Below are 17,054 nucleotides of genomic sequence, written 5' to 3' on the forward strand. Positions count from 1 at the left end.
CAGCGTTTCCACCAAAGATGTGCGAAGATGTGTTGCGAGGAATGAGTTTTTCACGAAACAATAGAAACGCTTCATTTGCCTACCCTCGCACAGCACAGCTCTGGTGGAAACAGTCGAGCGAAGCGAGGCGAGGTAAATGAAGCGTTCCTATTGGTTCATGATAAATACATTCCTCGCAACAAATCTTTACTTCTTTCTTAGTTTTTAGGGTTCCGTACCCAAAGGGTGCTAACGGGACCCTATTACTGAGACTCCGCTGTCTGTCTGTCTGTCCGTCCGTCCATAGGGCTCTATCTCTGAAGCCGTAAAAGTTAGGCACTGGAAATTTTCACAGATTATGTATTATTGTGGCCGCTACAATAACAAATACTATAAACAGAATAAAATAAGTTTTAAGGGGGGCTCCCATACAATAAAAGTGTTTTTTTTGCCGTTTTTTGCTCGATATTAATAACGGCAACAGGTAGACACTTGAAATATTCACAGAGTATTTAGTTGTATAATCAATTTAAAAATAAATAATTGAATTAAAATAAAATATATATTTAAGGGGGGCTCCCATACAACAAACTTGTTTTTTTTGCTAATGTCTAATGTTGTATAGATTGTGGTACGGAACCCTTCGTGCGCGAGTCCGAATCGCACTTGGCCGGTTTTTATTACTTATTTCCGTGGCTTTGGAGTTACCTAAACTTTTTTTTATTATTGCACTCGACTTTGAGACATTGAAGTGTTTTCCAACAAAAAAAAATATTAGGTATTTAAAATTAAACGTTTCATACAAGTTTTCGAATGGAGACCGCGGCTCGGAAAGCGCAGAGTAGGACGTTCACCAACGACATGGACGAAAGCTTCCAACCGTCAACTTCCAACCGAAGCAACTGGATGTCCATGGGCGAGGCCTGCGTCCCACAGTGGACGTTGTATGGTTGATATGATGAATTAAGTAATAATAAAACATCAAATGTTACAGTTTACGATAAACTTTTTTTACATTTTTTGCAATCACAATGGTGTAATCGTTGAATTTAAAGGATAGCCATATAGATTGGCCCATCCCTCAGCACGTGGCCGAGCGACAAAGATTTCAATTTATTGTAGATATTCGAGAGATATCCACGTTCTTCTGCCTCTCGATGGCCTCTGGGACTCTGTTTGACTATTTCCTTGCAATTTGCGCCTTTACACTGAAAAAAGAAAACAGTTGTTTGAGCCGGTCCTGCGTAAGAAATCGTATTTGTAGTAACGTTAAACCGGTTATTTTCCGATTTTCCGGATTCTTGTTTCATCGAATTCTTGTTTCGACGGATTCTTGTTTCGATCGAATGTTTTAGTTTTAGAAAAATTGTGGCTTTACTCATAGATTAAATGAAAGGTGGACTTGGATATATATTATGATAATTGCTATAACCTGTTCAAATTTTAATTGAATCTTGGCCTTTTTTTACATACCTACTTAATTGATTTGATTGCATATCATGAAATTATCGACGAAACAATAATCCAACGAAACAATAACCCGGCGAAACAATAATCCGGCGAATCGGGAACTAAACGCCTATGGTGTGGCTTTTAATACGTCCAAATAATTCAAATATATATCGTACTAGTTAAACTGAACAACATTAGTTCAGCGACTTTTAAAAATAATGGAGTCTTTAGATTTTTCCTTTTTCATACAAATTAAATACTGCTATGTACGCTATCCTAGAACACAACTGACGTCGCCTCTCACGCTACAAACATCAAACATATGGCTTTACATTACTTCTTCGAATAAACTTTAAAAAGTGCCTAATAAAAAAATAAAAAAATCGAATTACCTATTTAAGTCACTGAACTAATGTTGTTCAGTTTGACGAGTATGATCTATGTTTCAATTATTTGCTCATATTACAGGCCACACCCGGTATTTGACAAGGGCGCAAAACAGCTTTGATGATCAAGCACACCGTCTAAGAAACGCTACCGCATTGAGAAAGAGAGAGAGAGAGACACATTTATTTATTTTTTATTTGAGACATTAAAACACATTGTCGCGACTCTTGCATAATTTTTTTAACGGTTTGCTTTTCAAACTAGTGTTTACGTTAATACCTACTCGTTGATTTATCTTGGTAGTTAGCGATTTTTGAGCGGCGGCGTGGATGTACGCAACCAGCAGATTCATTAGATCCAAAAGGTGGATAGAAATTTCGGTGTTTTATTTAATTTAACGCACTGCGATAATTTGCTGATTTATTTAGCGACTGAGATTTATTTTGACACTATTGATTTTTGCATTATTCTATATGTTTAAAACTTAAAACGCCTCAGAACTCACCACCGCAGACGCATCATTCACTTAGGGCGTCTCGTAAAAGCGTGTATTTTTGATACTACCTCAAACTGTAACCAGACGAAGATTTAAGTGCTGTGACCCGATATCAAAACAAATTTCTAATTTAGAATTAACTACCAAAGCGTAATGAATTTTTGAAATATTTTCGAGGAGTAATGTAATGCGTACAATAATTTGATGAGAGAGAAGCGTTTTGTGACAGCTGTCACGTTAACAAGTGCGACGTTTTGAACAAAAACAAAGTAGTATCACGTAGATACATTGCGTGCTAATTAATTTTACAAGGAAAATAATAAGTCTAATTTTTTTTACTAAAACACAATAAAACGTGCCTTCACTAACTACCCTTAAAGTTTGAGGTAGTATCAAATATACACGCTGTATAAGTTAAGGCACTTTTTATATGTACCTATTGTCTATATTAAAGGAAAGCAAACTAACTTTTACTTCACAGTTTTCACCAAAACACTGAAATTAAATAATGTTTACATTAAACTTTCTTAGTAAAATAACAGTAGTACAAAGCAAGCGCGCATTTTTAACCGAATTCAAAAATTCCAGTACAATGTGACGAAAAATACAAAAAAGTTTTATAAGACAATATGCTTTTTGTGCAAATGTATGATTTATTTCGTCCAGCACTGTACATACATACAATTAAACTCCATGTTAAGCCTATACTTGGTTTGGATAGGTATGTAACTAAATTTAAACAAAACAACGTCAGTTGGTGTCTAACGTATTGAAATTTCCCCATTAAACTATCTAAACATTTACATTTCTGTATTGAAATAAGCTAGTCTAGCTTGTATTACAGTGACAGATAAGTAAAATGTTTCAAATTCTTGAATGTACCAAATCTCGCAGCTGAAGTTTGTTGGCATTTAGTTAAATGGGCCAATCAACTATTTTACCGACACTTTGGGCGTCTCCTGCGTTACCAAAATTGTCTTTGGCGTTACCAAAATATTGTCTTTGGCGTTACCATAAAATCGTACTTCCAACAAGATATTTTACGGTTTAATAGGTTGAACTTACGTAGGAATGGCATATATTAATGTACACCATCTATTAAATTACAGAAAAAATATGTTTACTTACAAAAATCTGCAATTGCTTGTAAAATGTCGCAGACAGATTAGTGTCGATAAAAAAGTTGATTGGCCCAAATACCTATACAAACCAAGTATACTGAGTGATATTCAAAATAAAGGGGTGCAACAGCTTCATTTTACCTCTGACTTGCAACTTGCCCCAAAGCACTAAAAAAAAAAAATTATCTCTTGTCAAGACAGAAAATGAAATTGATGTTAAAATGTAAATAAAATAAGGCATTTTTAATATCTATGTATATAAGTAGAGCCGCAAACACTTACGTTTGCTTCACAGTTTTGACCAGAACACTGAAATAAAAATAAAATGCTTCCAATATTTTTGCGACAAACAGACGGGTGAAGGTCGGTCTTTCGTATCATCTATTTTCCGAACGATAGCCTACTTTATTTTATTAATAGATATTCTACGTCTGTAAACCCATAAATCAAGAAAACTTTTACTCCGTGTAAAGTTTAGTTACTTCCGAGCCTGTTACCCGCGAATACGTCTGCCTTTAATTAGTTTATCACTATCCCGCAGGAACTGCAACTTTCCGGGATAAAAACTATCCTATGTCCTTTCCCGGGACTTAAACTATCTGTATACCGTATTTTATCTAAATCGGTAGAGCGGTTTATACGTGATTGTTGAGGTAACAAAGAAACAGACTTATAAACTTTCACATTAATAATATAGACCCGGAGATGGTGACACAAAATATTAGATCATTTGTACCAGTATGGCGGTTCTTCAGGGGTCTAATTACGGAATGACAAAAAAGAAAATGATGGTCATAGCGCTGGTACCGGCGGCCCAATCGCGTGGGCGTTAATCGAACGTGTCGGATAAATAACGAGTGTCGAACGATTTGTTCCACAGAAATGCTTGTATTTTCCGATAGTCGATAAAAAAAGAACTAGGTGGTAATTAGACCCCTGAAGAACCGCCATACTGGTACAAATGATCTAATATTTAGTGTCACCATCTCCGGGTCTAATATTACTAGCCGTTACACGCGACTCCGTCCGCGTAGAATACGGTTTTCCCTATCCCGCGGGAATTATGCAACTTTCCGGGATAAAAACTATCCTATGTCCTTCCCCGGGTCTCAAACTATCTGTATACCGATTTTCATCTAAATTGGTTTAGCGGTTTAGACGTGATTTAATAACATAAACATAGAAACAAACAAGCAAATAAACAAACAGACTTACAAACTTTCGCATTTATTATAATAGAGGGAAGTGGAATCAACAAAAAAAACTGGCCAAGAGCGTGTCGGACACGCCCAGGAAAAGATACCGTAGCTGTTAAAAGAAAACATTGTATCCATCTTAAACAAACAATAAAACAAGGGGGAGACGATCGATTTTAACAAAAAATTGTACTTAATTTAAAGTTGAATATTTCGTAAACGAATCGCTTTTTCGATAAATCGTCTTCACACTCCCGTACTCGTAGTGATTTTAACGATACCCCACACTATAAGGTTAGACGAGAAAAAAAGTAACCCCACTTTACGTCTATGGGAGGGAGGTACCCTAAAACATTTTGTTTTAATTTTTTTTTGCCGTTTTGTTGGAATAGTTGCTACATATTACCATGCAAAATTACAGCTTTCTAGCTCTCTGAGCATAGCCGCAGACGGACGGACAGACAGACAGACATGGTGAAACTATAAGGGTTCCGTTTTTGCCATTTTGGCTACGGGAACCCAATAAAGGTGTGCAAAAGCTTTACCTCTGACTTGCAACTTGCACCTATGCACTGGAAAAAAAAGGAATTGAGTGAAACTATGATAGCAGAAAATTAAATGTATTTTTTGTCGCTTTTATAGTAGATTTTATTATTAGACTGTGCTTTCAAAAACGTTTAATCAGGCGCAAAAATATAATAGAAAAAAATTCAGCACATTCACGGACATAGAACTTTATTAAAAAATGTTTGATATGGCACAAAAATCTCGTACAAAAACAAATTACGTCCTTGGAACGAACTGCCACAACGTGTTTTGGGAGTCGCTGTGCCTCCGTGAAGTCGGATGCAGGATGCAGATATATGTACTGGCCTTTTGTCATAAGCACTGCACGGCTATAGCAATAAAGTCAAAGTCAAAGTCAAAATATCTTTATTAAAAAACCTCTGCTGAGAAGAATCCGGCAAGAAACTCAACGAGGTATATTTTTTTAAACAGATTTACAATATTATTAAATGATATCTATACATCATAAGTATTTAACACAACTTTATTTTTAATACATTTATTTTCGCTATTTGAAGGGATCGCTAATGCGGATCGGAATTATTTCCAAATATCCCTGTCCATGATATAATCATTAACTTTATTTATAATACGCCATAGATGTTTTTTTATTTTTATTTGACTGGATGGCAAACGAGCAAGTGGGTCTCTTGATGGTAAGAGATCACCACCGCCCATAATTATCTGCAACACTAGGGGTATTGCAGATGCGTTGCCAACCTAGAGGCCTAAGATGTGATACCTCAAGTGCCAGTAATTTCACCGGCTGTCTTACTCTCCACGCCGAAACACAACAGTGCAAGCATCGCTGCTTCACGGCAGAATTAGCGAGCAAGATGGTGGTAGCAATCCGGGCGGACCTTGCACAAGGTCCTACCACCTGTAAGTATGCAATTTCCCAGAAACGACTTTTTGGTTTTAGCCAGTCTGTAAGATGAAACTTTAAGCTTTCCTGTGTTTCTAGTAGCCTTTGGCTTATCGACATTAGTGGGAAAACCACATATGTTCTTCTTTACATACATGATTAATGATTATTTCAAAAACATAAGGCGACGGCATAACGGCCACAGGCGTGCTGTGCCTTGGAAACAATTTCATGACACCACGTGTAAATAAAAAATTAGACAGCAAAAACTCCTCTTTTCCATAATAGGAACTTAATAATTTGGTGGGGTCCCTGGAGCAAAATGTCCTTTGGGCATTTAATTTTTCAGGTATAATGTCCGGTAAACGAAAACGACCACGGGAGCGAGCAAATCGTCCGCAAATAAAAACGTCTTTCAATCGTGATCAAGAAGACAAATCGCCCATAAAACATTATTATGCATTAGTACCAAAGAGTACTTGCCGCCAGTTGGGTAAAAAAGGTTCCTTTTTTTTACCCGAATGCATCAGGTACTTTATTCTCACGGGTGAGTACCATTCGGGACTCACTGATTAATCATAAAAACTCAAAAATGTTTGGCCTAAAGATTAATTGTGGCAGAGTGCTAGGTCATGAATAAAAGATTTATGTTTGTTGTGTAGAGTACAATTATGATGACGGATGTTTTGCTCCCGTCATCAGTTAACTTGTGGTCATTTAGTAATAATGGCATTGCCGTGCTTTGGGGACACAGTAACTTTTAAATTGTGGACGTTATGCTCCAATTATTTTTACATTGTAGACATTAAAATTTTGTGAACGAAAACGTTCTGTTAAGAGGACCATCTAATCCGAATTACAACTTCAACTTTCAAATATTAAAACATTAGGGGAAACCTTAAAAAAATCTGCAAAATAAACCCATCATCATCATCATCAGCCGGAAGACGTCCACTGCTGGACAAAAGGCCTCCCCCTTAGAACGCCACAATGAACGATAACTCGCCACTTGCATCCAGTTTCCCGCAACTCTCACGATGTCGTCAGTCCACCTACTGGGAGGCCTGCCAACGCTTCGTCTTCCGGTTCGTGGTCGCCACTCGAGGACTTTTCTCCCCCAACGGTTATCTGTTCTTCGAGCGATGTGGCCTGCCCATTGCCACTTCAATTTGCATATTTTTCCAGCTATGCCAGTGACTTTAGTTCTTCGACAAATTTCCGTATTCCGGATTCTATCGCGCAAAGAAACTCCAAGCATAGCCCTCTCCATAGCTCGTTGCGTGACTCTGAGCCTAAAATAAACCCAGTTTTAATATAGTATATCTTACTTACCGAGGCAACGCTTTTCTGACCATTGGCCTAAATAAAAACTTATTAGTACATAAACAGCTTGCCGATTTTAAATAATTTATCAAATAGGTAGGCGTTACTTTGCGAGGGTCCATATGAATGGACTAAATAAAAATTGCTTTACACAAACGAAAAACTTTCACCACCAGACTCTCAGGCCCCAACGCAATATGAGTTCATCCTTAGAGTATGAACTCTGGGCATGGCCCTGAGTAAGAACTCTGCTTGAACTGAACTCACTGCTCTAGGTATGAGTATTAAATGCGTGAGCAACAGAACGGCGCCATACGAAGGTCAGAAATCGTTCTTGATATAGGTATGGCTATTGTACCTCTAGCTTGGTAGATAGGGTCCTGCGCGTTACAATGATAATAAATACGAAAACGTACGCAGGGATTTTTCATCACGCAAGGAAAATGTTGGGCTAATGAAGCGTTGGACACAAGCTTTAAGCCACGCCTGCTCAGAGAAGACTTTTTCTGGGTGATTTTTGTAACGCAATTATATTGTCTCATTATTATTTATTCTTAGAGCGTTGGTTAGCTTTTCGTAACGTATCCTCTTACTTGTTGGCACAACCTACTTTGTACTAAATGAAACCAGCCTGTTTTATATAAAATCCCATAAATTTAGAACAAAACCGGCCGGCGAGACGAGACGAGAATTGAAATTTGTATGGCGGCGCCCGCAACGGCTCGCGGCGGGCGCGCGAGAATGTATACAATTTCAATTCTCGTCTCGTCTCGCCTCGCCGGTGGAAAATCACCATTAGGTATATTCAAAATAACGATGGGTGTATAAACGTTTTATTTTACCTCCGACTGGGACTTTGCACCGTTAGTCTGAAAAAAATGAGGAGCGTGAAACTATGACAAAGACAGAAAGTAAATAGTATACATTGTACCTACATTAAGGGGCGTAAGAAGGGGATTACTAACGAGAGACTATTTTATAAGCCCGACGCTCGAGTTTGTAATCCCCTTACGGCCCGTGATACCTACACACAATAATTTTCATCACATAGCGAGGAAAAAAAATGCAAAAATAAAATAATTTTGTGTTTAAGCACTTCAAAGCTCGGCCAAAGAAAGACACTAAGAAAACAACTTATTAAAATAATGGCTACCCGTTAATATAGGGGGTCTAATAAGAAATTCGAAAATCGAAGTTCGTATCGTACCGTCCCTCTTACTTTCGTATTAAATAATATTAGTCAGCGATACGATACGAATTTCGAATTTCGTAGTAGCCCTGCAGATCACTTTTTTCAATTTATCTACCATAGATAATGCTAAGGACTGTGTTTAGCCACAGAATAACTAATAGTTTAGAATTCGAATGGTCATACGGCCAGATTCTTTAAAAATGCTAAATATATATTTTCATTTTTTTTCATGTACATATTATCTACAATATATCATATAATTTAATATAAAGATATAATTTAATTGTCATTTACTGTTTTACGTTGTATTTAATATATTTTAAAATATTTGTCATATGACGTCACGTGACACAATAACCGTACATAGTCCAATCCGCAGAAATTAATGATTTGCGTCATTTTGCGTCATTTGTTTTATTTTCCAGTTTTGTGTTGCGATAAACTAGATATTTAAAATGAAAATGTATGCCCAATGCATATTCCCTTTTTTTAAGTAGCCTGTATAGTGTCCCAGTGCTGGGCAAAGGCCTTCCCTCTTGACCTCCACAACCCCTAGTCCGTATTACATTAGTATAATATTTATTAATATTCTAAGTAGGTATTTTACTTACATCTGCTTTGCAATTATCCCCTTTGCACTAAAAAAAATTACACATTTGTAAAAAAGGTAGTGATAATGCTAGTTATCCACCGTAATTGCCATAATAGAACTTAGCTCTGATGGCCCTGAGGAGTATACTCTGGTTGAACTCTCTCTCTATTATATGCGCAAGCGGAAAAGCGCCATACGAAGGTCAGAAATCGAACTTCGTGATATATGGCTATTGCACCTTGAGCTTGGTAGATAGGGTCCTGTGCATTATAATAGGTATTCACAATGATAATACCTAAATACGAAAACGTACGCAGGGATTTGTCATCACTTGCAAGGAAAATGTTTGGTTAGTGACGCGCTGGACACGATTTGTCATCACTTGCAAGGAAAATGTTTGGTTAGTGACGCGCTGGACACGATTTGTCATCACTTGCAAGGAAAATGTTTGGTTAGTGACGCGCTCGACACGATTTGTCATCCCTTGCAAGGAAAATGTTTGGTTAGTGACGCGCTGGACATGATTTTTAAGCCCCGCCTGCTCAGTCAGACACAACTTTTGTTGGGTCATTTTTGTACTTTTCCTGACTATTTTTATTCTTAGATCGTTGGTTAGCCTTTCGTATCCTCTATTATTTGCTCGTGCAAACTAATCTGTTCAATATTAAATAGATAATATTAATAAATTAAACCTGCCTGTTTTACATAAAATCCCATAACTTAAGAACAACCTAACTCCATTTAAAACCTAGGTATATTCAAAATAACGGTGGGTGTATAAATGTTTTATTTTACCTCTGCCTTGGAATTGGCACCATGAGACTGAAAAACAGAAAAGAGTGAAACGATGACAAAGACAGAAAATTAAATAAATATTTCTCCATCGTTAATTAGGGGTTGGTTAAATATTTTTTTTGTTTCATGTAGCTGTCATTTACTGTTTAACGTTGTATTCAATATAATATTTAAAAAAAAATCATATGACGTCACGTGACATAATGACCGTACAAAGGCCATACTAAATTTATTTTCTGTAGAAAAATGAAAAATGCATGCAAGCTTTCTTCTTTTATTTTTCAACAAAAATTCTTAATTTTTGCGTCATTCGTTTTATTTTCCAGTTTAGTGTTGCGATAAACTACTTAAAATGAAACTTGTATGTCCGATGCATATTTCCTATTACAATAGTACCTATAATATTTATTAATATTCTAAGTACACTCACATTTGCTTTGCAATTATCCGCTTGGCACTGAAAAAAACAATGTATAAAATCGGTAACGAAAATGCTAGTTATCCACCGTAAGTATAAGACAAAATGATAAGAACAAAATTGCTTTTACCAAAATCAAACTTAGCTCTGTTTGACAGTGGTCCCAAGTAATAAATGTATCCAAGTGGCAAATAAAATCCCAGAATCAATTGGGCAAAATGTTTCAGTCTTTTTTAGAACCCCCCGTATTACTTTCTCGCTCTCGCTCCGCTCCGCTGCCTCTTTTCATTGCCCAGTACAGGTCCGGTACCGGGACGTATAGCAACTGCTATTTTTGCTTGTATTTATGAGCACCGTTATATACTTAACTATGATGACTGAATAATAATGTGCAACTACGAAGAGTCTGGGAATTTGAACTAGAACACTATAGCGAAAAAACATTTTTTTTTTTTATAAAATCACGCCTCTTTCCCAACGGGGCAGGCAGAGACTACATCCTTCCACTTGCTACGATTCTGGCATACAACTCTCGCTTCCTCTACATTCATCAATCTTTTCATGCATGCACGTCGGTTTAGAGTACTCCTGACCCGACCTTTCTTCAGAACGTCCCCGATTTGATCGTGGTACGTTCGTCTAGGCCTTCCTCTCCCAACGTTCCCATTCACGCTTCCTCTCCAAACATTTAAATCAATGTTTAAAATAAGAAACTGAGAATTGAACCATTATAATTTGGTGTTTTAAATTGTTGCGATTCTCACTCGTAACTAATATTATAATATCGGGACTTACCTAATTAGGATCACTATTCAGGGAGTCTCTGACCATGGCACTCCCTTTGGACAACATGGTCGGCCACAGACGACAAAAAAAAAACTGAAAATCGTTCCATATTTGCCACGAATTGCCGATATGGCACCTATGGCACGATTTTAGTTGTCGCGTTTTGCCGACCGTGGCGTTCAAAGGGATAAATTCAAGGTTCGATTCTACTCACATAATTAAGCTAGGTTCTAAAACTTTTTAAAAATATGATCAAAACTATTTGAATGCCCCCGTACCAAGAGAAGCGATAACACCACCATGTCCGCCATCACGACCATGTAAATATGTACATTGATTTAATTATTAATCTTTGGGAATTAACAAATAATCTTAATTCAAGTTATTTGAAAATAAGAAAAGTATTACCTAAATGATATTTTAACGGATAACTCACGTCTTAAACCGAGTTTAGCTCGACATGTTTCGGGCTATTTCGTAGCCCTTCTTCTCAGGAGCACGCGACTCGGCGGCTGCCGCAACACGCACACACTCGGTTTAAGACGTGAGTTATCCGTTACAATATCATTTAATATGAGTGAGTCTCACGGTAGTTTCATGTTCAAAAAAGAAAAGTAGCTTAGTTATGCGTGACGTATCCCATCTTAGGCCTCTAGGTTGGCAACGCGTCTGCAATACCCCTGGTGTTGTAGACGTTTATGGGCGGTGGTGATCTCTTACCATCAGGAGACCCACTTGCTTGTTTGCCATCCAGTCGAATAAAAAAAAAAAAAGCTTAGTTATGCGAGTAGAATTGAACCTGAATTTAAATCCCCATGGTTTATTGTAAAATCACCTCTTTCAACCACATGGCTGTGTCAAAGTCAGTTGTCGCAGGTTGTTGTTATTGCAATGTGGTAGAAACGACGTGATAATTCCAGCAATAAATACTAGTTCTGATTGAGTACGATATACATTATTTAATAGCTGGGGGTACCCGCAGCTTCACTCCAGTGTATTTCATAAAGTTAACTACCCCCATATCTCGTCTATGCATGTACCGGTTAAAAGTTTTCGTTCACATAGGTTTACGACACGACCTGTAAACGAGTTTCATAAAAATCTACAAACTTATGGGCTAACTTATTAAAAGGGAAAAAACATATAACCCTGATCTACGAAAATTCCGGTTTCAGGTGAGTACCGTAAACTGCTTCAACTTTGCTTTCTGGCCCCAACATTGCCTGATTCGATTTAGAGTCGATAACTTAGCACTCTTTTAGGTTTTAAACTTTTATCTACACGGGAATTATTATTACGGGGGGATAAAAGTTTAAAAACCTAGAAGGGTGCTAGTTATCGACTCTAAATTGAATCAGGCAATGTTGGGGCCAGAGGGCAAAGTTGAAGCAGTTCACGGTACCTATATATGTAAAAGGGCTTATTAATTTAACTTACTCGTAAATGTCTAACAAAATAATCAATCGTGCAATCTTACATAAGCTTCGCAATACGGTTCAGTACACTGAAATGAAAATTAAGTTTTTTAATAGATATTTTCGTGTTTCGCCAACTTTTAAGTATGTTGTTACTTATAACACACGTTAAAGAAGGTGAAACATGTAACAAGGTACGCACTTAAGAATGATAACTACGAACGTCTGGACATTCATAATACTTAGTTAAAATTCCGGCAGGCAGACACAAATGTTATAATATGTATTAAATATTAATTAATCTTTGCATACATACCTATAAGTATTTTGTCCATTGCTTAGTACCCATAGTGATTAAAAAAGGTCAAGAGCGTGTTGAACACATCCAGGATAGTGTTCCGTAGCCGTTATGAAAAATCCTTGTATACCTCATTTTAATATGTGATTGTTTTACTATGTGTAATTTATAAATGAATTTATTACACGTATTATAATAATATGGAATAATAAAAAATAAAAATAGAACTTAAACTATGACTACCTACGTGTATCTATTTTGTATATACATATAACTTCCCAATTTCCTTAAAAAGGAAGGTCATGGATATGTGCGTACTACCAACTCTCACCTACGGTGCTCAAACATGGTCCTTGACAGAAGCTCTAAAGTTCAAAATCGGGGTTAGCCAGCGAGCCATGGAGCGCAGCATGCTAGGTTTAAAACTCGTGGATCGGATCTGGAACACCGCCCTGCGCTCCATGACCCAAATCACTGATGTAGGTCGAACGGCGTCCTAAGTGGGACTGGGCTGGCCAAGTTTGCCGCGAGCCAGACGAGTTGTGGGCCAAGATAACCACCGAGTGGATGCCCACCAACTCGAAAAGGCGACCTGGCAGACCTAGACGGCGATGCCGAAATGAACTGGACTTCCTTGAAGGACTGGCCCTTGTATGCAGGGGACAGAGAGCAGTGGAAGTATTGGAAGGAGGCCTTTGCTCAGCAGTGGGACATAGGCTAACAATAATAATAATATAAATAATGTATATATAACTGTGCTTGTCCCCGTACCGCCATCGCCTACATCAGTGCCGCACTCTCCAATGTGTTGTTATTTGAACACTTGGTTTATTGAAAATACAAACTGAAATATAGATGCACAGAAAAAACAGAAAAATAAGACCATCACTGGGAATCGAACCCAGGTCCATCAGTGGTGTAGCGGTATAGCACGCGGTACGGATTACCGAGGACCTGGGTTCGATTCCCAGTGATGGTCTCATTTTTCTGTTTTTTCTGTGCATCTATATTTCAGTTTGTATTTCAATTTCGGTTTTACAGATGACCGTAAAAGTAAAAGTTTGGAATTTAAATAAAAATACAAAAAGATTCCAAAAACCAATCTTAACTTGGTTTATGTTTGTTACTATATATTTTATTTCCGATAAAAACAAGTTTTTTTTGTAAAGAGATTGCATTTTGTACGGAATTTCCATTTAACATTTTGTCGGCATAATTGTACATATATCCATGTAAAATTACAGTTTTCTGTCACTAATAGACTATAAGCTAAGCCGCGGACGGACGGACACATGGACATGGCGAAACTGTAAGGGTTCCGTTTTTGCCATTTTTGCTGTGGAACCACACAAAACGTACTAAATACTGCAGCCTACATTTGTGCAGACACACAAATAAATCGAGCCGAAAAACTTTATACTTTACTTTTTTTTTACTCGACTGCAAGGAGAGGTACCTATATTATACCGAATACCTAGTTAAGCTTGATAGACACTTATGTTTATATGTAAAATGTACTGAATTTATGTGTTATCTTATCATTTTATATCGTAGGACGTCCACTGTTGGACTTAGCCCAACAGACCTGTAGTTGCTTTGGTTGGACTTGAGAAGAGAGAAAGAGAGAGGGGGCGGGAAAAAAATACTAACGCCGATGCCCTACGGCACGTGTACTCTCCATTTTTGTATAATTATTATTGTACTTACCGTTTTGTTGCACTAGATATAACATAATCAACTGATTATTAAAGCAACGACTTTCCTTTTAGGGCTGGCCACATCACTAAACGGCAAGTGGTGGTTAATAAATTCATTTATTTTGGGCAACTTTACCCGTACAATAAATACCTTATAGAGTTACAGACTAACATACATAATCAATAATAATTTAAAACTAATTAGATGACAAAACGTCGTGACTCCATTGAGTCACCGTCCCTGTTAGTTGCATTCATCTGCGGAATGGTGCCCCGGAACCGTCGGAATACGACGTCTTTCGACCTGAAGGCAGCACCCGCGATGGTCCCCATCAGCAGCCGGCGTGCACTACAAACGAGCTGAAGTGCACGTAGTAATGCGACTGCAAGCTGGGACACCCTCAGCACACATATTCCACCACATCATCTGTGACTGCGGCGTGCTGGTTCGGGTACGATTTTTTTTCGATTTTTTTATGTTACCACCCTCGGGGCATACGCTTTCCAATAAAAAAATAATGATATATATCGGACAACTGTAAAACGTTATGCGTGGTCAAAAAATACCGGATCTACGTTTTTTTTGAACCGGGGCAAAACCTTGATGGTGGCGCCCCCTTCCTGACTCGTATATATACGCGTCGACTTGAGAACTTCCTCCATTATTTTCGTCGGTTAATAAAACAACAGAATCTTGCAGAGAAAATTGTAACACGCTATTGTATTTTCTTCCGACGACATTATCTCGCGACGGCAGAAACGTTTCTGCAAGATTCTAAGTACTATTTTATACTGAAAGCATACCGACAGTATCCCGCCTACAATACAGTGACCGTATGTAGCTTGATCGCCGGCACCGCGGCGGCATACAGGCGGCGATATCGCAGCGTGCTCATCGCGTGCACGAGGCGTGCACGCCGCGTTTTCCGCTCCGCCGTGAAACCGCTAGTGTGAACAAGCTCTAACGTGGAACAATGCGGTGCCTGAGTCGGGCACGTTGCTGCGTCGTGCAGATCAAAGTTTAAGAAGTTTAGATATTATTATGCCTCTGCAGCGAAAACGCAACGGCGCACGGTACTGAAAAAGTAGTGCCATCTCTTTATATCCCACGGGAATCGCCGATACTACTTTCTCTATCATGATTCCAAATGAATAGACACCCCGGGCGAGTCATGTATTTGACGCCCTTTTAAATACAACAAGCTAAAACACTTAAATGTAGACAACTTCCATACTTTTGAATGGTATTTTCAAGAGACATGATTTCGGCATTTGATTAATTTTTAATAATTATTGAATACTTAGAATAATTATAGAATTGTGCCATATTCAGAGAAATAAACTTACTCCTGGTCCTGATGATGACAAATCTTTGAAAATATCAAAGATATTGAAACAGTAGCTTGTTGTCTGAAAATATGAAATCAATCAACCCTTTTTAATATAATTATATTAATTACTAAGATAATCTTTGTTTCAAACAACTATTAACATAATTGAAGAACTCACAAGCATTAACGATAATAATAACAGTATTGGCACGCGCGGCATGGTGTTCTGACAGCAACTTATTCAACATTGAAGTTAATTTATTATCAGACAGCATAATTGATGCAGAAATTGATTAAAAACTAATCTCAGTGCCCGAGGATGACCACAATCAAGTTTTATGGGTTGATTTTATGTTTATACGCCCATTCGGAATACGCACTTTATGTACTCTTACATAGGAATGATCTGAGTTTTGCGAATACTGGGCTCGGGCAAAATGGACCAAAGTAAAGGTGATTTTGCCTACCATAAAATATAGTTTTCTTTAAAAAAAAACGGAAAAGATAAGCGTAAAATACTTTGATACAGAAATCGGGAAGTAAAATTTTTGAGTTTGGTAATGATCAAATATATTGACGTGGATAACTAATAATAATAATAATAATAAAAATTGTTTGAAAGCCTTTTGTACTTTTTACGAACAATTACTTTACCGCAGTTGTATGATTAGATAGGGCGTACGTAGATGTAAAAAAACAGGCCAAGAGCGTGTCGGACACGCCCAAAATAGGGTTCGGTAGCCATTACGAAAAAATTAAGTAATATTTTTCTAAGGATTTCGTATTTTATACGGAATCTTTCCACTTTAGGTATATTTTATACCTTAGGCTGCTATTTACTCATAAACTACTAATAATGCTGAAGCAAACTTGGCCGCTATAGTTTTCCTTGAAAGTTTGATATGCTTACTACCATCCTGAATTTTTTCAAATTTTTCCACCCACCAGTTTAGATTTTAGAGGGGGGAGGACGCTAGATTTTAATGAATATTCGCACTTTAAAGTTGGATATTTCGCAAACACATCACTGAATCGAAAAATTGTCTTAGCAAACCCCTAATGGTCTTCCCTTTATTTCTGACACTATGTTATTTAGCAAAAATAATCCTTATGATTTTTTAGCTACAGGTAATATTTTTTCGTG

The 17,054-nt window shown here is 37.5% G+C and overlaps 1 protein-coding gene across 1 annotated transcript in view; it reads right to left on the reverse strand.

Moving 5' to 3' along the window:
• Nucleotides 1-967: 967 nt before the first annotated feature.
• The window catches only part of LOC141436617 (uncharacterized), a 26,905-nt gene continuing 10,818 nt past the window's right edge, over nucleotides 968-17,054 (reverse strand). The window contains exons 5-13 of the mRNA XM_074099609.1: nucleotides 9,966-9,992; nucleotides 9,190-9,216; nucleotides 8,229-8,255; nucleotides 7,396-7,422; nucleotides 5,177-5,203; nucleotides 3,718-3,744; nucleotides 3,577-3,603; nucleotides 2,783-2,809; nucleotides 968-1,187 (exon numbers count right to left, since the gene is read on the reverse strand). Of these exons, the coding sequence (XP_073955710.1) occupies nucleotides 1,029-1,187; nucleotides 2,783-2,809; nucleotides 3,577-3,603; nucleotides 3,718-3,744; nucleotides 5,177-5,203; nucleotides 7,396-7,422; nucleotides 8,229-8,255; nucleotides 9,190-9,216; nucleotides 9,966-9,992 (375 nt within the window). The 3' untranslated portion in view covers nucleotides 968-1,028. The remainder of the gene's footprint in view (nucleotides 1,188-2,782; nucleotides 2,810-3,576; nucleotides 3,604-3,717; nucleotides 3,745-5,176; nucleotides 5,204-7,395; nucleotides 7,423-8,228; nucleotides 8,256-9,189; nucleotides 9,217-9,965; nucleotides 9,993-17,054) is intronic.

The sequence above is a fragment of the Choristoneura fumiferana genome, chromosome 16 (genome assembly GCF_025370935.1).
Source record: "Choristoneura fumiferana chromosome 16, NRCan_CFum_1, whole genome shotgun sequence".
NCBI classification, from domain to species: Eukaryota; Metazoa; Arthropoda; class Insecta; order Lepidoptera; family Tortricidae; genus Choristoneura; species Choristoneura fumiferana.